This window comes from Globicephala melas, chromosome 13, assembly GCF_963455315.2.
Source record: "Globicephala melas chromosome 13, mGloMel1.2, whole genome shotgun sequence".
Classification (NCBI taxonomy): Eukaryota; Metazoa; Chordata; class Mammalia; order Artiodactyla; family Delphinidae; genus Globicephala; species Globicephala melas.
The window spans coordinates 14,015,307-14,031,666 of NC_083326.1; the positions used below are offsets into that span (position 1 = coordinate 14,015,307).

Sequence of the window (16,360 nt, forward strand, 5' to 3'; positions counted from 1 at the left end):
CGATGAATTTCCATCAGGAAATTATACATGAACTGTGTGTGGCCTGTCATAGCAAATCCAAACATTTTAAACCCAATGCAGCTTCTGGGACACTTGGACCAGCCGGGTGGTCTGGTTTGAAACACATTCTTTCTCTGAGAGGTGTTTAAAGTAAGAAGTAGGTTCTGTTTATGCTGGGCTAAAACTTCTCTCCCGTGACTTGGCTAAATGAACTAGTATATGTTTAATCAAAATGAAAGGATTGGAGGGACCATCAGAGGCCAGTTCATTCAACCCTTCATTTATCAAATAAGTTGTGTGTCGAGGGGCTACCACGTGCCAGGTGCTGCCCTAGGCACTGGGGATACTTTTGCGTTAAGCGTGTCTGATATCTCCAGGAATGGGCGTTCACTGGCTCACACTCCGCCTGGCACCATTCTGATTGTTCCAGTTACATTTATTAGGGAATCAAACGAGCAAAACTTTGCAAAATAATTCCAAGTCCCTTGCTGGAAAAGACCACGTGAGTGCAGTCCACATGCCTATGATACACGGTAAAGGTCCTGAGAAGCTTCCATCTGGGGAAGAGGAGGGCCATTCCTGCCTGGCCTGCGCCTCCTTCCCCTCCCATGTCCTCCCTCCTGGCATCACCCACGCTCGAGAGGAGACCCAGATGCCCCTGAAATAATTAATCCACTGACATTCCTTTCTTGTGTTTTTCTGGAGTGCACGCTAATGGAAGGAGAGTTGATAGAGGGTTCTACTGTTACACAAATCACCCCCATGCACACCGTTTCACTTGACCCAGAAAAGGCAGGGCAGAGATGCCCGGATCGGGGCTCCTTCCAAAGACAGCAGACTAAGAGTGGTCTGGTCATGCCAACCACAACTGAACGTGGGTCTCCTAAATCTAAGGTTCTATCGTTTACCTGGGTCCTTCCCTGGCCCGGTTATTCCACAGAACCTCATGCTTCACGACTGAGGCTGTGTAGAAACTGGGTTAATCCTACCAGCATTGGATCAATATCCCCAGGCCCCCATCTGCTTTGTCAAGGGATTCTGAGGGAAGCGTGTAGAATAGGAGAGGGATGAGTCATAGGATAATCTTTCCCTGAGAGTACTCTTAATGCAGGGAAAGCCAAATACTGTGAAACTCTGGAACGGTGAAGTGAAAGAGAAGGGAAGGGAAGGCACATCTAAGCAGTAGCTTGGAAGCAGGAAGAGAGTGGCCAAACTACGAGGACACGGACCAGCCAACTCAGTGACCCAGCCAACTGCTGCAGCGTCGGCGGACGCAGAGCCGCAGGCTCTGAATCATTCCCAGGCTCAGCGACAGCTCAAGGATGGCCTCACGCATTCCTCCTCCCTCCCACTCACCCTGAGATTCTGCTCGGATGGAATTAAACAGGGAGCCGAGAAAAAGGGCATTCTGTATCTTTTCTACTAGGTTGACTCACGTAAGAGCTTATTACGATTCCTGCCTGGGTCCGTGCTGCATTCAGGGTTAGGGACCCGTTCTTTCTGCAGATCTACAGGTAAGGAACACACATTGTGAAGCCGTGTCTACCAGTCCCACCGCTCTGATCTCTGATCACAGCATCCCTCGCTAGCCCAGCCTGCATCTCTCCAACTCCCCCTGGGAGTATTACTGCTGGTTGTCTGCAATAAGCATTCCTGGGGACACTTACTGACTCCGAATGTGGTTTGCAAGATGAAAGCGTTCACTAGGAAGTGCTGTTAAAATCACATGCAACCTGGGAGGCAACAGAGAACCCAGGCAGCCACGTTAAGATGTTTTCTTCCACTCGAGACAGGCCTTACTTTGTGACCCATGCCAGTGAGGACCTGTGGATCCTTTCACCTTAGAACAGCGTGTACCTTGAATGTGACAGTTGTCACTCAGGGCCTGTCCAGTGTTCCATCCATCCCCAAAGGAGGTTCCGTGAACAGCACAGCGGCTTCATGTGTACATGGCTAGTCTACACCTTTTTCCTGGATGCTTCTTAAATCTGCGTTTTCTTCTTTGTATACTTCCTCGAATCAGAAGACAATAGATTGTTAGAACTGGAAACCAGTTTCCTCTTTGTTCCGATGAGGAAACTGAAGCCCAAAAGTTAAGGAACATGGCCAAGGCTGTCCCATCAGTCTGCGCCCAAGGTGGACCCAGGCCTCGCCACTTCATCCTGGTGGTCGTCTGTTGAGGGTCACCGCGAAGGGTGGGCACAAAAGGAAGTCAAACAGTGCTTGCTGGCTGAGTGACTAGATGCCCCGTAAAGTCCCCTGCCCTTTTGTTCATCTGAGAAGTGTCTCCTTCCGGTTTCAAGGGGACGCTCCCTAATTTGGTATTCTAGACTTTGGTGGATGGGTCCGTGATTACATGCTCTCCTTTCCCTGCATCATCCACCATCCACTGGACAGATGTGGGTTGTGTGATGACTTTGTGTCTGGTATTGTCCTGGGCTCTGGGGACACAGAGGAGGAGACCAGGTCCCTTCCCCAAGTTGCTCTCAGTCCAGGAGTTGGATAGTCACCTAAACAAAGACATTGAGGCCTCGGGGAGGTAGATGGCATCATAGAGCCATAGTCAGGGCGCCCACAGACTTTAATTATGCCCTTTATTTCTTTTCAGATGAAGAAACACTGAATCTTTGAGTAATTTTTTTATTACTGTTGGGAAACTAATCGCTCTTGTTTATTTTGATGATTCAGTTGCCAACAGGTTGTAGACTGAGGGCACTCTGTTGAATCTGGGGGCAAAGCTGTAACGGGAAGATCTCGTAGCTTTTACTTTGCCACTTGCTGGCTGCGTGAGCAGCGTGGGATCTGTGGAGGGGCCTTAGGAGGAGTTAGGGGCTGGATTAGAATGCTTTTCAGGTATGTGTGTGAAGAATTTTTCTTTCTCACAGGCGCTAGGGAAGCTGTGAACTGGTTCTTTCACAGTGCAGGATGGGTTCACGTCACAGCACCCCGTCATTAGGCCATTTCCTCCCTTCCTGCCTCTTTCCCTATCATGAAAAGCCAACCCCAGAGCCACCAGTTGGATGCCTTACTGCCCCTCTGTTTCCCCTCCCTTGGTGCAGCTCAAGGAAGCTGTTGGGTGCAAAGCCATGGCAGGAGCCCCCAGGGCCTGTGGGGAGGTAGAAGGAGTCCCCAGGGCCTGTGGGGACATCTACTTTCTTTAATATTCAAGCTTCCTTCCAAGCTTTCCGAAGGAAAAGGAAGGGTTTCAAGCCACATACAAGTTCACCAAAATGTAGTTGGCTAACGAAGATTCATTCCAAAGGGTCTGGTCATAAGATAACCTGATTTAGAAAGCAGGCCACCATATGTGTTCCACAGAAATGGTTTACGTGATGCAAATTTATCACGTACTGAGAATATTTAAACACTGTGCATAGGATACACCAAGATGAGGAAGACATTCATTCAACCGACATTCAACCATGTGTTCCTACTATGTGTCAGGTGTTAAGCTACTCACTGAGAATTCAAAAATAAGATATTCTCCCCAGAGTACAGTGTATAGAATATGCAGTCTAGTGAGGATGCAGGCAAATGAATAAGAGAAGAGCTGAGCTGCAGATTCTTTGAAGTAGATACCGGATAACACGGGGGCGGGAAGGAAGAAACGCCATCTGTGGTGTGACAGAAAGGCATGAATAAGAATAAGAGACAGCACGCTGGGCCTTCAGGCAGCCACCCAATTAAAGAGAAATTCAGTCGTGACCTTGGCAAGTGAAGAGTAGATGTTTTCACCTCGATAGAGGTTGAGTTACCTTCGCGTTTCCAAAGCATTCCCCAGCAATTCCCTCCAGAGGGCAATGGAACTACGAACCTGGAATGTATCTGGTGGGGAGTTCCCCTCTCAAAAATACAGCCGAGTGTCTTTAATCGTTCTGAGATAATTTAGAAGTTTGAGTTTATTTGAAAAATAAACGTATAAGAAAATAACAGCCACACAGCTACAGAGAAAAGATCACCTTTTAAGCAAAAGAAGCACATCGTGCTATCTGGCAGGTGACTGGGGGAGAGGCGGGTTGTGCTGAGTGTGCATGTGTGCTTGTGTGAGTGTGTGTGTGGTGCACGTGTATGTGAAGAATTTTAATTTCTCCAAAAAGCCAGGTAAAATGCCTTTTACATCTTATTCAACTGGGACTTTTTCTTTCTTTCTGGAACCAGGGAAAAGCCAGTGCTATGATCTCAACTAAAGTGCTCAAGTGAGCATCCGCCTGTGCCCAGGGCTCTCAGCCCGGGGCCCCTCTCTTCTTGGGATACTGCCCCCTAGAGGTAGGGTGTGCCCCTGCATATCACAACTGCAGTGGTTTGAAAGGATTTCAAGTGCATTATCTGAGTATTCCAAACTCATTCATTAAGAGCTTCCACTGACAGCAGAATCTAGCTTTAATTTTGATAAAGTAAGTTTTCAAAGGCCTGAGGGGGAGGGGGAGAGGAGTGGAATAACTTGTTCTGTTGAGTGTCTGTGGACCCATTAAATATGCCAGACAAGAACCAGTCTTGCTCCACCTGGAGAAAGTCTCTTCCTTTTCACGTTTCTGGCACATTTAGCCCAGTCAAGACCTAATTAAAGTCCTTCTCATTTCTTAAGGCTGCCCGTCTTCCGGGCAGCACGTCCTGTCTGGTTTCCCACGTGGCTCTCAATAGTGGCTGGATACAAAGAAGCGAGACCTTCTCGTCCACCCTTTGGATGTGTGGCTACGGTATTTACGGTCCCTCTCCCTGCACCCTAACAACCCGTACCTGAGACTTTTCTGGTCCCTCCTATGTCTCTGCATGAGCTCAGGCTCTCAGATGGGATCCTTTGCTCAGCAATTACAGTGAGTGATGTGCTGGGCTGCATAAGGCATGGAAAGGGCCCTGTATTCATCCCCAAGAAAGTGGCTACACATCACAACCCCAAAATGTAGGTAGTGTGTTAGGAAATTTTGATTGCAAGAAGCAGTTTTTTCTTAGATCATCTCAAGTGACTCATTCTTACAAATTTCACATCTTACAAATCCTTGTATATTTCTCAAGTACCTACTTTGTGCAAGGCACTGAGCTGGGGAAGGTTTTTTTGGAAGGGGCCTCATGGCAGGAAGGAGACAGGAATCACACAGGAGCCCCCAAACAGTCATAAGTCGAGGCCTCGTGTTAAGTGGACAGTCAGGATTCATGAGCACGCCAGAGTCTGGGATGTCTGGTCGCTCCCCAGACTGTAGAAATAGATCAAGTCTCAACCGTGACGGTGATTCATTTGCTCCATCGTTCTGCTCTTCCTGCTGCCTTATCTGCCTCCATCCTTGCCTACAGCCCTGCTCACCTGGAACTACTGCTGACTCATGCTCTACAAACACTGGGCTCTCATGGCCCTGCTACTTCATGGCCTCTGCTTGCCTGCCTCCTTGGGGTGACTTTGCAGTTTCCTCATGTGCTATCAAGTGACTTCTCCCTCCCTGTGTCTCCAGTTTGAATCCCTGAGCCAGAGAACTGGTTATATTACCATTGGGGCAGCCTTCACTCCAAGCCAGGACATAGGCTGCTGGTCAACCTTTGGGGCAGAAAAAACAAAGGGCGTGTATGAGAAAGTCTAACGCAGAGAGCAATATGTAACCTTCACTCTGAGTAGGAGCTATCCATTCTCCAGGTGAAAAGGCAGGGGAAGAATTCTCAGGATAAAGGGACAGCATGTGTCAAGTCTTCAAGTGGGTGGAGTCTGGAACAGCCACAGAACCCAGACCCAGCTAGTATGGCAGGAACATGGTGACCTGCAGGGGATGAGGCTAGAGAGGTGGGCAGGGGCTGGCATCAGGATGGAGGGGAAACATAGGAGGAGGGAAAGCGTGAGTAGCCATGACTTTCACTGATGGGTCCTCAAGACCAGGGGTTGATAACTTACAGCCTGTGGGTCAAATCCAGACTGCCACCTGTTTTTGTGTGAACTAAGCATGGTTTTTGTATTTTTAAATTATTGGGGGGAAAATCAAAAGAAGATTATTTCATGACATGTGAGATATATATGAAATTCAAATTTCAGTGTCCATAAATAAAGTTTTCTTGGAATTCATCAACCATCCCCATTTGCCACACTATCTCAGCTGAGCACTGAAACTCTTAGATCCTGGAAAACCCCTATGTCCCAGGCAAGTTGGGATGGCTGGTCACCTGGAACACAGCCAGTTTCATTCATGTACATACTGTGGAAGGCTGCTTTCAAGCTCCAGAGGCAGAGTGGAGTAGTTATGACAGAGGCCATACGGTCCGCAAAGCCTAAAATATTTACTATCTGGCCATTTACAGAAAAAGTTTGCTGACCCCACCTCAAGATCAAGGAAGAGTGGATAATTTACCTGATAACACAGGAGAATATGACTGATTGTTACTCCCATGAGAGTGTTGACCATGTTTCTCCACTGGGAGCCGATTCATTTTAGAAAAGCTAAATTAGATCATGTTACTTCCCTGTTCAAGATCCTTCAGTGGCTTCTCATCACACTGGGAACAAAACCCAAGGATCCCATACCTCCCTTCAGACAGACCTCGTCTCCTACTGCCCCTCCCTTTGCTCATCCTTGCCACGCCCATCAGCGTGCTGATCCTCAAACATGCCAAGTGTGCTCCTGCCCCAGGACCTTTGCACTTGCTGTTCACTCTATCCAGAAACTTTCTCCCAGACATATGCATACTTCACTCCTTCAGGTTATTCTTGTATATATTCAAAGTTGTCCTTTCAGTGAAACCTTCCCCCTCATTGTAGCACTCTTCACCTGACATCACTTGTTTATTTTCTGTGTCCACACCGTGTCCACACTGTGTCAGGCACGTGAGGACAGGGACCCTGCTATATCCCCAGCTCACACATGGTGGGTTTGTGATAAATATTTGTTGGATACGTGAATGATTGGTAAAGCCAAGAATTGCATGCATGTCTCCAGGGACATGTCCCCATTTATTGGACCATATAATTGCTAATCAATATTTCATTTTGGCCAACATCGTCCTGTTACAATTATGTGGCTGCCTGTCTCTGTCATCCACTGGCCTCTTTTCCTGACAAACACCTTGTCTTTAATCATCTGAACACCTGCTCTGTGGATATCTCATGCCAGATGCCAGCCTGAGATGTTGCCATTTCTCTTGCCCTAAGGATGGATGCATTAAATCCCAGGTCCAGGGATGGAATCAGGGTGATCCTTCAACCTCCTGAAACTGACAATGACATTTTACGCATAGATGCACTTTTCTAGGGTGAGGGTCCAGAACTGTCATCCAACGCTCGCGAGGGTCCCCGACCCCCAGGAGGCTGAGGGGCTCTGATTTTAAGCAACAACAGTCCATCTGCCTAAATATACGCCAAGCTCTCTAGTCTGTGTTTCAGGCCCTCCTGTGGGGGCACCTCTGCTCTCCGATATCTTGTGATCGATACCTGTGTTCTTAGTCCTCAGCTGGGTCCACTGGGATGTTCTCTTTGCATCTCCGGAAAGATCTGCCTTCTGCCACGTTCTGAAACCGTGTGAAGAACCAGCCGGCTCCGCTGAGGCTCTTGGGCCCCCCCTAGTGGCTGCTCCACGGAGGCCATTTTCCTCCAGGCAGTGAAGAGCTCTGCGCTGAGCCACGCACACCACGTCGTGGACCAGAGAAACTCTTGCGAGGAGAGCTGCTGGCCAGGCTCTGGCAGAATGGCTTCAAGGCGCTTGTTCACGAACATACTCTGTCAAATATCTGTGCTGCGAGATTCATGTCCTGCCAAGGTTCCCTGCCCATTTCCCAGAGTAACTGAGCGGAGGCCACGCAGCTGTGGAGGCAGAGACTCGGGCTCCTGATGGGGAGGTACTCCGAGGGCACCCAGGAGCGGTCCTTTCTAAGAGGAGCTCGCGGGGGCGGGGGGACACCCTAGAGTATTTCCTGTGTATCCGTAAATGGTGTAAATATATGCATGTAGTTATACGAACTGTGGCGATTCTTTTAAGCTGTTATGCAATACAGATAAAAGGATAAAGATAGAACAGACTAAAGTTATTTGGTGAAACATCTTGTAAGCACCCTGGAAAGTTCAATGTTGACTAGTGGAGAGACCCACCCAGTGAGGTGTCTCTGTCTCAAAGACAGTAAACATGCCCGAGGCACTGAGACCAGAGGCACCGAAAGCCAGCTTGAGGGTAGTGACAGCGGGACCCCAGCAAAATGGGGGCAGGGGGCAACCAAGATGGTCTGGGGGCCTCTTCTGCACATCCCTTCTTTGCTTTGATATTCTTCCTGGAGGTTGCTAGGGCTCAGAGAAGCGAGGGCTTTAGTGCTTAAAATGACTGTCCAGGGGATTGGAACTCTAGAGGCGAAATGGTGAGGGCAGAGCGCAGGAAAGCAGAGTACCATCCCATTTGGTTCACTACATCCTCTGGGGTAGAGGTGGTTTTTCTTCCTTATCTCAAGCTCATCATTGGGAGGGAGGCTGAAGGAAGATGACTCATGGCTGCAGGACCACATCTAATTTAAACCCTCCTTCTGCTGCAGTGAAGGGTTTGATTTATTGGTTTCCTGTAACACAGACCTGGAAACAATAGCAAAGACCCTATCGATCTTCAAGACTGTATCACAAGGCACTGTTAGCAAGATGTGTAAATACAGACATAAAGACAAAACAGGACCCCCTCCTGGGAAGCTGCAGCAGTGCCAAGTGAATCAGTAATCGAGGGCGAACTTTTCTGTGGTCTGTTGATTCTGAGAAACAGCTGGACTACCTGCAAACAGCGGCTGCCTCTGTTGAATTTCATCTGCCAGGATTTTCCCACCTCAGCCAATTGCTACCCTGCCTGCTCTCCTTCCGGGTGGAGATGACCTGTATGCAGGGTTGGTCCCTGCCCTGTAGAGCCCTGGGAAGAGCTGCCTCGAGAAGGAAGTTGCTGGATGCTAGAATGGAACAACCTAATTTGGTTTCTGCCTCGCCCTTGTGTCCCCCCTCCCTCTCTGGGTCCCTCCAGGCTGCCTGTGACTTGCTTCTGAGCCCTTTAGAAGCGATGTCTTTCCGGTTTCCCGGTGCCCTCCCCTGCTTCCCTCCTCTCTGCTCCTCCCCCTGACTCCTTCCCGGGCAAGCACTATACTCTCCGTATTCTAGCTGCTCAAGCTGTGTCTGTGCTAAGCCTTCAGCGCCTTATAAATCCACAAAAACAAGCCGGTCTCTGACCAATCAGCAAAGCCCCTGCCTCCATCATGCCCCCAGCCTGCTCCTCCTTTCTCCCTATTCAAAGGAAACCTCCTGTGTTTTCAGGCACATTCGCTTATTGTCACCCAGTGGTGCTCCTTTTCTGCTTGCTTCTGAACCCTGGCCCTTGAGATTCTCCCCCATGGGGCTACCTTCCTTTCTTCTCTCTGTCCATCCATCACTTCTTTTTATGCCCTGCTCAAAATTCACTTCTTCCAGAAAGAAGGAAGATGAAAGAGGAACTGGTGGTTGGAAGGGCTACTGATCAAAGCTGTGCTTATCTAAAAACAGCAAGAAGATAATGCAGCTCTTCAGCAATTCCTGGACTGTCTTTAGGTAGCAAATGCTCCTCGATGCTTGAAAGGGAGGGTTTTTAAGAGACATGCAGCAAAATTATTAAAACTTTGATTTGCTCAGCCCCCTTAATAGAGGGACCGTATAGCCTGGGACCAATCAAACATTGTAAAATGACTTGAAAACTGAAGCCTGAAAAAAATGCATTACATCAATCTACTGTATGGCATGATTTCTTCTCATTTTCCTCTTTTCTGAATATCAATGATAAGGAAAAATATAGTTTATTTACGGTTGTAGGTCATCTTTAGGTGATGTTTTATTGTACGATTTTTGCCCTCGTGAATGGTAGAATGATTCATGAAACGCACTCCTTTATTAGGAGTGAGATATAGATATTTATAGATAAATAACTTCTCCAAGCTAAGAAGTATATAAAAGCTTGGAAGTTGTAATGATTCATATTTATTGAAAGCCACCCTTGGTCAGTTATTTTTATATGTAAATTAATTCTCATATCTTTGCAAGTTAGGTATAATTACTCATTTTGTAACCAAGCTGGATCCTACTGTGTTCTCTGCCTCTTGTTTATAGAAAGACCTTAGCCTCCTAAGCCTTCCCTGAGTTCCAAAGAGCAAATTTAGTCAGAGAAGGGAAAAATGCAGAAACCAAGGAAAACAGTGAAGCAAGACAAAATAGGAGTTTAGTCATAAAACAAAGAATTTTAGTTCCTCTTCAGGGGCCATAATATTCTGAGCCATATCCTTGAGCTGTTTTGCAGATACTGAAATCCCCACCAGGTGGAGGATATTAACTGCATGCTGACCTCAAGCACATAGACCCAGAGTGGCTGGAACCAGGAAGTTGATGATGTTGACTCTCGATTACCTCACCACCAACCAATCAGAAAAATGTCCACGAGCTGAGCATGCACCCCACGACTCTCCCTCAATCTGTCTTTAAAAACCTTTGCCTGAAATCCACCAGGGAGTTCAGGTCTTTTGAGCATCAGCTGCTTGTACTCCTTGCTTGGCAACTGCAATGAACACTGCACTTTCCTTTATCACAACCCAGTGTCAGTAGATTGGCTTTACCACAGGAGGGCAAAAGAACGCAAGTTTGATTCAGTGACAATTTATCAGATGAGGGAGTTGGGTTCAGAGAGATGAGGTCACTCCCAACTCCTTTATTAACAAGTGGTATTGGAATAGGTTTGTAGCAATCAGATTCTCTTAAGAGATAAGACGTCAATGGATGTGATGCAGATGGAGATGTTGACGAGGCTATTACGTAGATGGGTCTGGAGTTCAGAGAGATAATTTGGGAATTGTCAGTGTATAAATATGCTTGGCTGTGACACTCCTCACTTTCACAGCTGACCCGCTGCAAAACTCAAGGGGGCAACAGTCCCATTTCTCCTGTGTGAAAGACAAGGACACAATTTGGGTTGAATTGTCCCTGCAAAAACTCATACGGTGAAGTCCTAACCCCCAAGGACCTCAGAATGTGACCTGTGTTGGAGATAGGGCCTTTACAGAGGTGATCAAGTCAAAACAAAGGTCATTAGGAAGGGTCCTGATCCAGTATGACTGGTGTCCTTATCATAAGAAGGGAAAATGTGGACCCAGACACGCACCTGGGGAGAACTCCACGTGAAGATTGGACTCATGCTGCCACAGGTCAAGGAACTACCAGAAGCTAAGAAAGGGGCTGCAACAGAGCTTCCTCTATCACCGTGAGAGGGAGCATGGCCCTGCCAACACCTCGAGCTGGGTCTTCCAGCCTCCAGAAGCATAAGACAATCCATTTCTGTTGTTTAAGCCACACAGTTTGTGGTACTTTGTCACAGCGGCCCCAGGAAACTAATACAGACACCAAAGAAAGTATTGTGGACAACGTAACTCTGGGAAGCAACCACTACCTTACCATTCATGTAGAGGTAGACGGAGAAAGAGCAAGGGATGGGCTGGAGAGGAAGATGGAGGTGAGACATCCCATCAGAATTGCTTCTGGTGCTAAAATGAAAGTTTGCCTCCCTAAGAAGCTGACAGACTGGTTTTTCTTAGTATCTGATGAAGACATGTAATGTTTGAAAAAAGCCTCTGAGATGATTTCTACCTTGGTCCATGTGGGCCTCTCATAAAAAGTAGAATTTTAAAAATTCTTGATCCTGTGGTACCATTTGCAGTTTAAATATTTGTTCACTGCATCTGTCAAGTTGAAGTCTGTGCTCACATGACCACACAGATGAACCTGGCGGTCCATCTTGCCTCTCAGCTCTTATAGAACAGTCTAGAACAAGCCAGTTCTCAGAGGATTTCAGAGCTGCTACAGCAGAGAGTTGGAAAACATACCCTTTGCTGGAAGGCAGAAGAGGGTTTTGTGTCTCTTTGATTTTTTAGAACTATTGAAGCCCAAGTGGCGTCTGCAGATCTAAATGGGGGAGAAATGCCCACCTGTTCACATTTGCACACACTGGGCCAGCAGAGCAGAGCGTACACAAAGGAAGCGAGCCAGGACCGGGCCGAGGCCAGCTCCTCCCATCTGCAAACAGTTGAACACATGCGCGACACACATACAAAACAGGATGTATATTTAGAAAAGAGAACACTGTATAATTAGAAAATCATTGTTACTTCTTTGGGCACTCTTTTTAATAAGAATCTATTGAAACCCTTTGCTATTAGGACGCTTATCAGAAGCACGGCTGGGGAGGCGCTGATACAACAAGATAATGTGAAATAGTCACACGATCCCAAACCAGACGTCTCCAGAGCAGGACGCCACTGGCAAGAAGTCCTCATCTCTGCCTTCCTCATTAGTGATAAACCTGCTGTTGGAAACACCAGCCCATTTTCATGAGGTGTCACCTGCCCTTCACGGAGCTCCGCCTGGGGCCCTTTAGGCAACGGAGGTGCTTGCATGCATGTGACAACCCTGCAGGCATCAGGCACCGAATCTCCAGCTGGACCCACCAGGCTGTCCCAGCTCCATCCCGGGTTGAGTGTCTGTTGTGTTTATAGACCGCCTAGCACCTCACACTTCCAGAGGCAGATGGGAAAAACCATAGGAACTGGATGTGGTGCAAAGTGAGCTAGAACAATGGCAACGGGTGTGGGCATTTCTGAGACCCCAGAGAAACTCCTTTGGTGTAAGAGCTCACGGCACACTCAGCCTGTTAGTTGACGGTGTGAGGAAAACTGCCATTCATCTCAGAACAGAAGGTCAAGGTTTGGGTGGCTGGACGGATGGCCAGACAGCCCCACAAAGGCCATCCCTGGGAGCACTGGCTGCGACAAATCCGACTGTGGGCACCCCTTCTGTCCCTGGTCCTCCAAATGTTTATAAACAGATGAAATCAGATTATTATAAACAATAAGGGCACTTTGAAAAATAAGCTAAGCATCTGTAAAAGGAGGCAGGGGCAGCTCCCTCCAAGCCACCCTGTGGGCTGCCTGCAGAATGCCAAATCCGGGAGAAAATCCTTTCCTTTCCACTGTCTCTCCAAGTCCAAATTCAAAGCCAGCTCGGGGTGGGTGGGGGCAGGAGGGTTACAGGATGACTTTGACTTTTCATTTTGTACCTTTCAATAATTTTTGTGAACACTTGTGTTGATTTGTTTTCTTTTTTGCGGTACGCGGGCCTCTCACTGCTGCGGCCTCCCCCACCGCGGAGCACAGCCTCCGGACGCACAGGCCCAGCGGCCACGGGCCACGGGCCCAGCCGCTCCGCAGCACGCGGGATCCTCCCGGACCGGGGCATGAACCCATGACTCCCACATCGGCAGGCGGACTCCCAACCACTGCGCAACCAGGGAAGCCCGTGTTGATATTTTTATAATTACAAATTATTACCAAAGAGAGGGTCTTTGGTCCCACCCACATTGATGTATATACACTAATTCCAATCAAAATGTGCCCTGCGCTTTGTTCTTATGGAACTTTCTAGAGCTCCACTGCCAAATACATCTGCAGGATCTCTGCAGGGAAAGCAGGCTACAGGCTGCCTCATAGAAAAAATGAGCATTTTGTCATCTGTAGCTGGGGGAGTCATTTCAGAAGAAAAGCTGGAGATGACAGATTTTCTGAAAAGATGAGCTGTGAGTGGCTGAAGAGTTTTCTCCTTCAAATCTCTTTTCAAAACAAACATCACATCACGTCCTCTTCTTTATCTAAACCCCACGCCCGTGGAGAGCAGTATTCTCAAGCGGAAGCAGCCAGGACTCTCCTGTGGAAGCCTGCTGCCTCGGAGGGACTGCGCACGGTGACCACCCCGTACTGTGAGCGCTGCTGCCCTGTTTCTTTGTCTCCAAGTTGCTCCCTCCCAGAACTGAAGCAGCTGGATGTCTCCTCCAGCCGACTGCTGTTTGAACTCTAGGCCTAGTCACTCCCCTCAACATTTCAGGCCCTCTCTCCCTGTGATCTAGACACCCCTCCTAAGTGTGGTCCCAGGCCAGCACGCAGATCCCCTGGGAGCGTGATGGAAATGCAGAGTCTCAGGCCCCACCCCCGACCCACCGAATCAGAGCCTGCATTTTCACAAGATCCCAGGAGGTTCGTGTCCACTTTCAGTTTGAGGAGCCCCCTCAGAGGAGGCCTAATAATCCTCCCTGGTCAGGGAGTAGTTGAAGCTCTTTAAAAACAACCAGCTATCTGAAAAGGCTACATCCTGTAGGTTTCCTCCTTTGCGCCCTTCTGGAAAAAAGCAAAACTATGGAGGCAGTAGAACAACCGGTGGCTACCAGGAGTTGGGTCTCCAGGGAAGGAGGGAGAAATCGGTGGAACACAGGGGATTTTTAGGGCAGCAAAACGACCGTGGGTGACGCTGTGATGGTGGATACATGTCATTGTATGTGTGCCAAAACCCAGACAGTGTGAGCACAAAGAGTGGACTGAAATGTAAACTGTGGACTTTAATGAATCATAATGTGTCAATACTGGCTCCTCAGTGATAAGAACTGTATCACACTAACGTCAGGTGCGAATAATAGGGGGACACATGGAATGGCGGTAAGGGGCCACATGGGAACTCTTTGTACTTGCCACTCATTTCTTGGTACACGTAAAACTGCTCTAAAAAATAGTCTATTACTTAGACAATAACAACAACACACTGTTGGGGCTTGAGATGTTCTTGTATTTTGGGGTGCGTGAAACAGTCGCTGAGCTGTCCTTACAGCGTTTCCTCTTGCCCAATGTGAACTGCTGTGGCCATTCTGCTCCACAGCTGGGCAGGACCCAGACTGGTAGGAAGGAGACCCCTTTGGAATGGGTGGATGGGACCAGGAGCCTGTGAGCTTGTGTGTCCCAGCCAGGATTTGTACACATCTTCCAGAGTAATCCTACATGGGGCAGCCCTAGGTTTAGGGAGCTTGGATTTAGAGAGCAAAGTAGGAAGTGGATCACACTGGAAGGAGTGCTTATAAGAATGGGGAAAAACACAGATGCAAATATTCTGTACTCCGGGAGACGTATCAGGAAATTACTAATCCTGGAGGAATGTGAAATAGGGCACAAATTCTAAAGAAAAGTGTCTGTGCTAATACATGCATCTTACACTTTTTGTCTAAAGATGAATTTAATTAAACAGAACATTCTAACCAGATATGTGAGTAATGATGGGAAGTGGCCTGACGTTTCGGAAGCCCCCCTCCAGCTACAATAGCATAATCGACTCTAGTGCGACAGATAGACCCAATGACGGAATTCACGTTTTCTGTTGATATAGTAGCTGGATGTCCAGAAATTCTGAGGTTAGGAATGGGGGTAGGGAAGATTGGGGCTGTGGACAGACCCTGCTCAGGACCAAGTCCGTAACGAGACAGCCACGTGCAAATACACAAACAGACGCATAATGTGAGGTTGGTACAAAGGCTAACGGTAGAGACAAAGATGGACTTCTTTGAGACTGACAATGGATTCAGTCTCTCCATAAGCCTGCCCACAAATCCTGCTCCGAAATCATCTCAGTGAAGACAGCAGGTGACGGCTTTGGAAGCAGCTCGGAGCACAGGCAGCTGGGAATAAGGATCGTCAGCTCTCTGCAGGCTACGTGTTCCCTCCAGGGTGTTTTCAAATTTCTACCCACAAGGCTGTGTGCTGCCAGCTGGTGACCGTTAGTTAACAGGAGATGTTAGGTTTTCTTTCCTGCTGGGGTCCCAGATGCCGTCTTCCTCACGGTTGTGCAGTTTGGCTGAATTTTGCTTTTCCCAATGCTTGGCTTCTTCTGTTTCTGGCTGTTTTGAAGCGACTTCAGCCCCAGCATTTTACAATACTTGTTACACTGGTGTAGCGCTTTAAACTGATCAATGAAGGTCATGGAACAGTTGCCTTTAAATCCTTTGTACCTGTGGGTTTGGGTGGAGGGAAACAATTTTTTTTTTTTTTTTTTAAACAGGACCCTTCACCAATATTCAAAGAAACGTTTCAGCGGGGAAACTAATGGTGTGTGAAAATATATTTATTCCTACTTTAGGCAAGAATGGCCAAATGGTTGACATAACTACTGATAGAAGAAACAAAACCTGTGGATTGAAGTAAAGGCAAAGACCAACTGGCATGAAGTAAAGACCAAAGATTATGATCAGACAAATGTTCTAGGGGTTGACAGTTCTGCCATGTCAGCATTTTATAGCTTTTTTTTTTTTTTAGTCATAGTGACTAGTGCTGGACCATCTCCATAAAAATTAGAAGATCTCTTGGTGATCTGAAAGCCATCCCATCCCATCCAGAGGTTCTGAATAAAGAAATCTAGAACTTTGGGGCTGGAAGAAGTTGAGTTTAGACCCTTCCACTTATCATTGAAGGAGTTTAGGCTGAGAGGCTGAGAGGCTGAGAGGCTGTGCGGCCAGCCTAAGACAGCAAAGCAAGTGGGTGTGAGAGAAGAGACCAG

General features: G+C 47.8%; 1 protein-coding gene across 1 annotated transcript in view; it reads right to left on the minus strand.

The window, feature by feature from the left end:
• Positions 1-14,510: 14,510 nt before the first annotated feature.
• ALPK2 (alpha kinase 2) overlaps positions 14,511-16,360 on the minus strand; it is an 88,095-nt gene continuing 86,245 nt past the window's right edge. Inside the window, exon 10 of the mRNA XM_030868048.3 lies at positions 14,511-15,815. Coding sequence (XP_030723908.3) covers positions 15,602-15,815 — 214 coding nt within the window. The 3' untranslated portion in view covers positions 14,511-15,601. The remainder of the gene's footprint in view (positions 15,816-16,360) is intronic.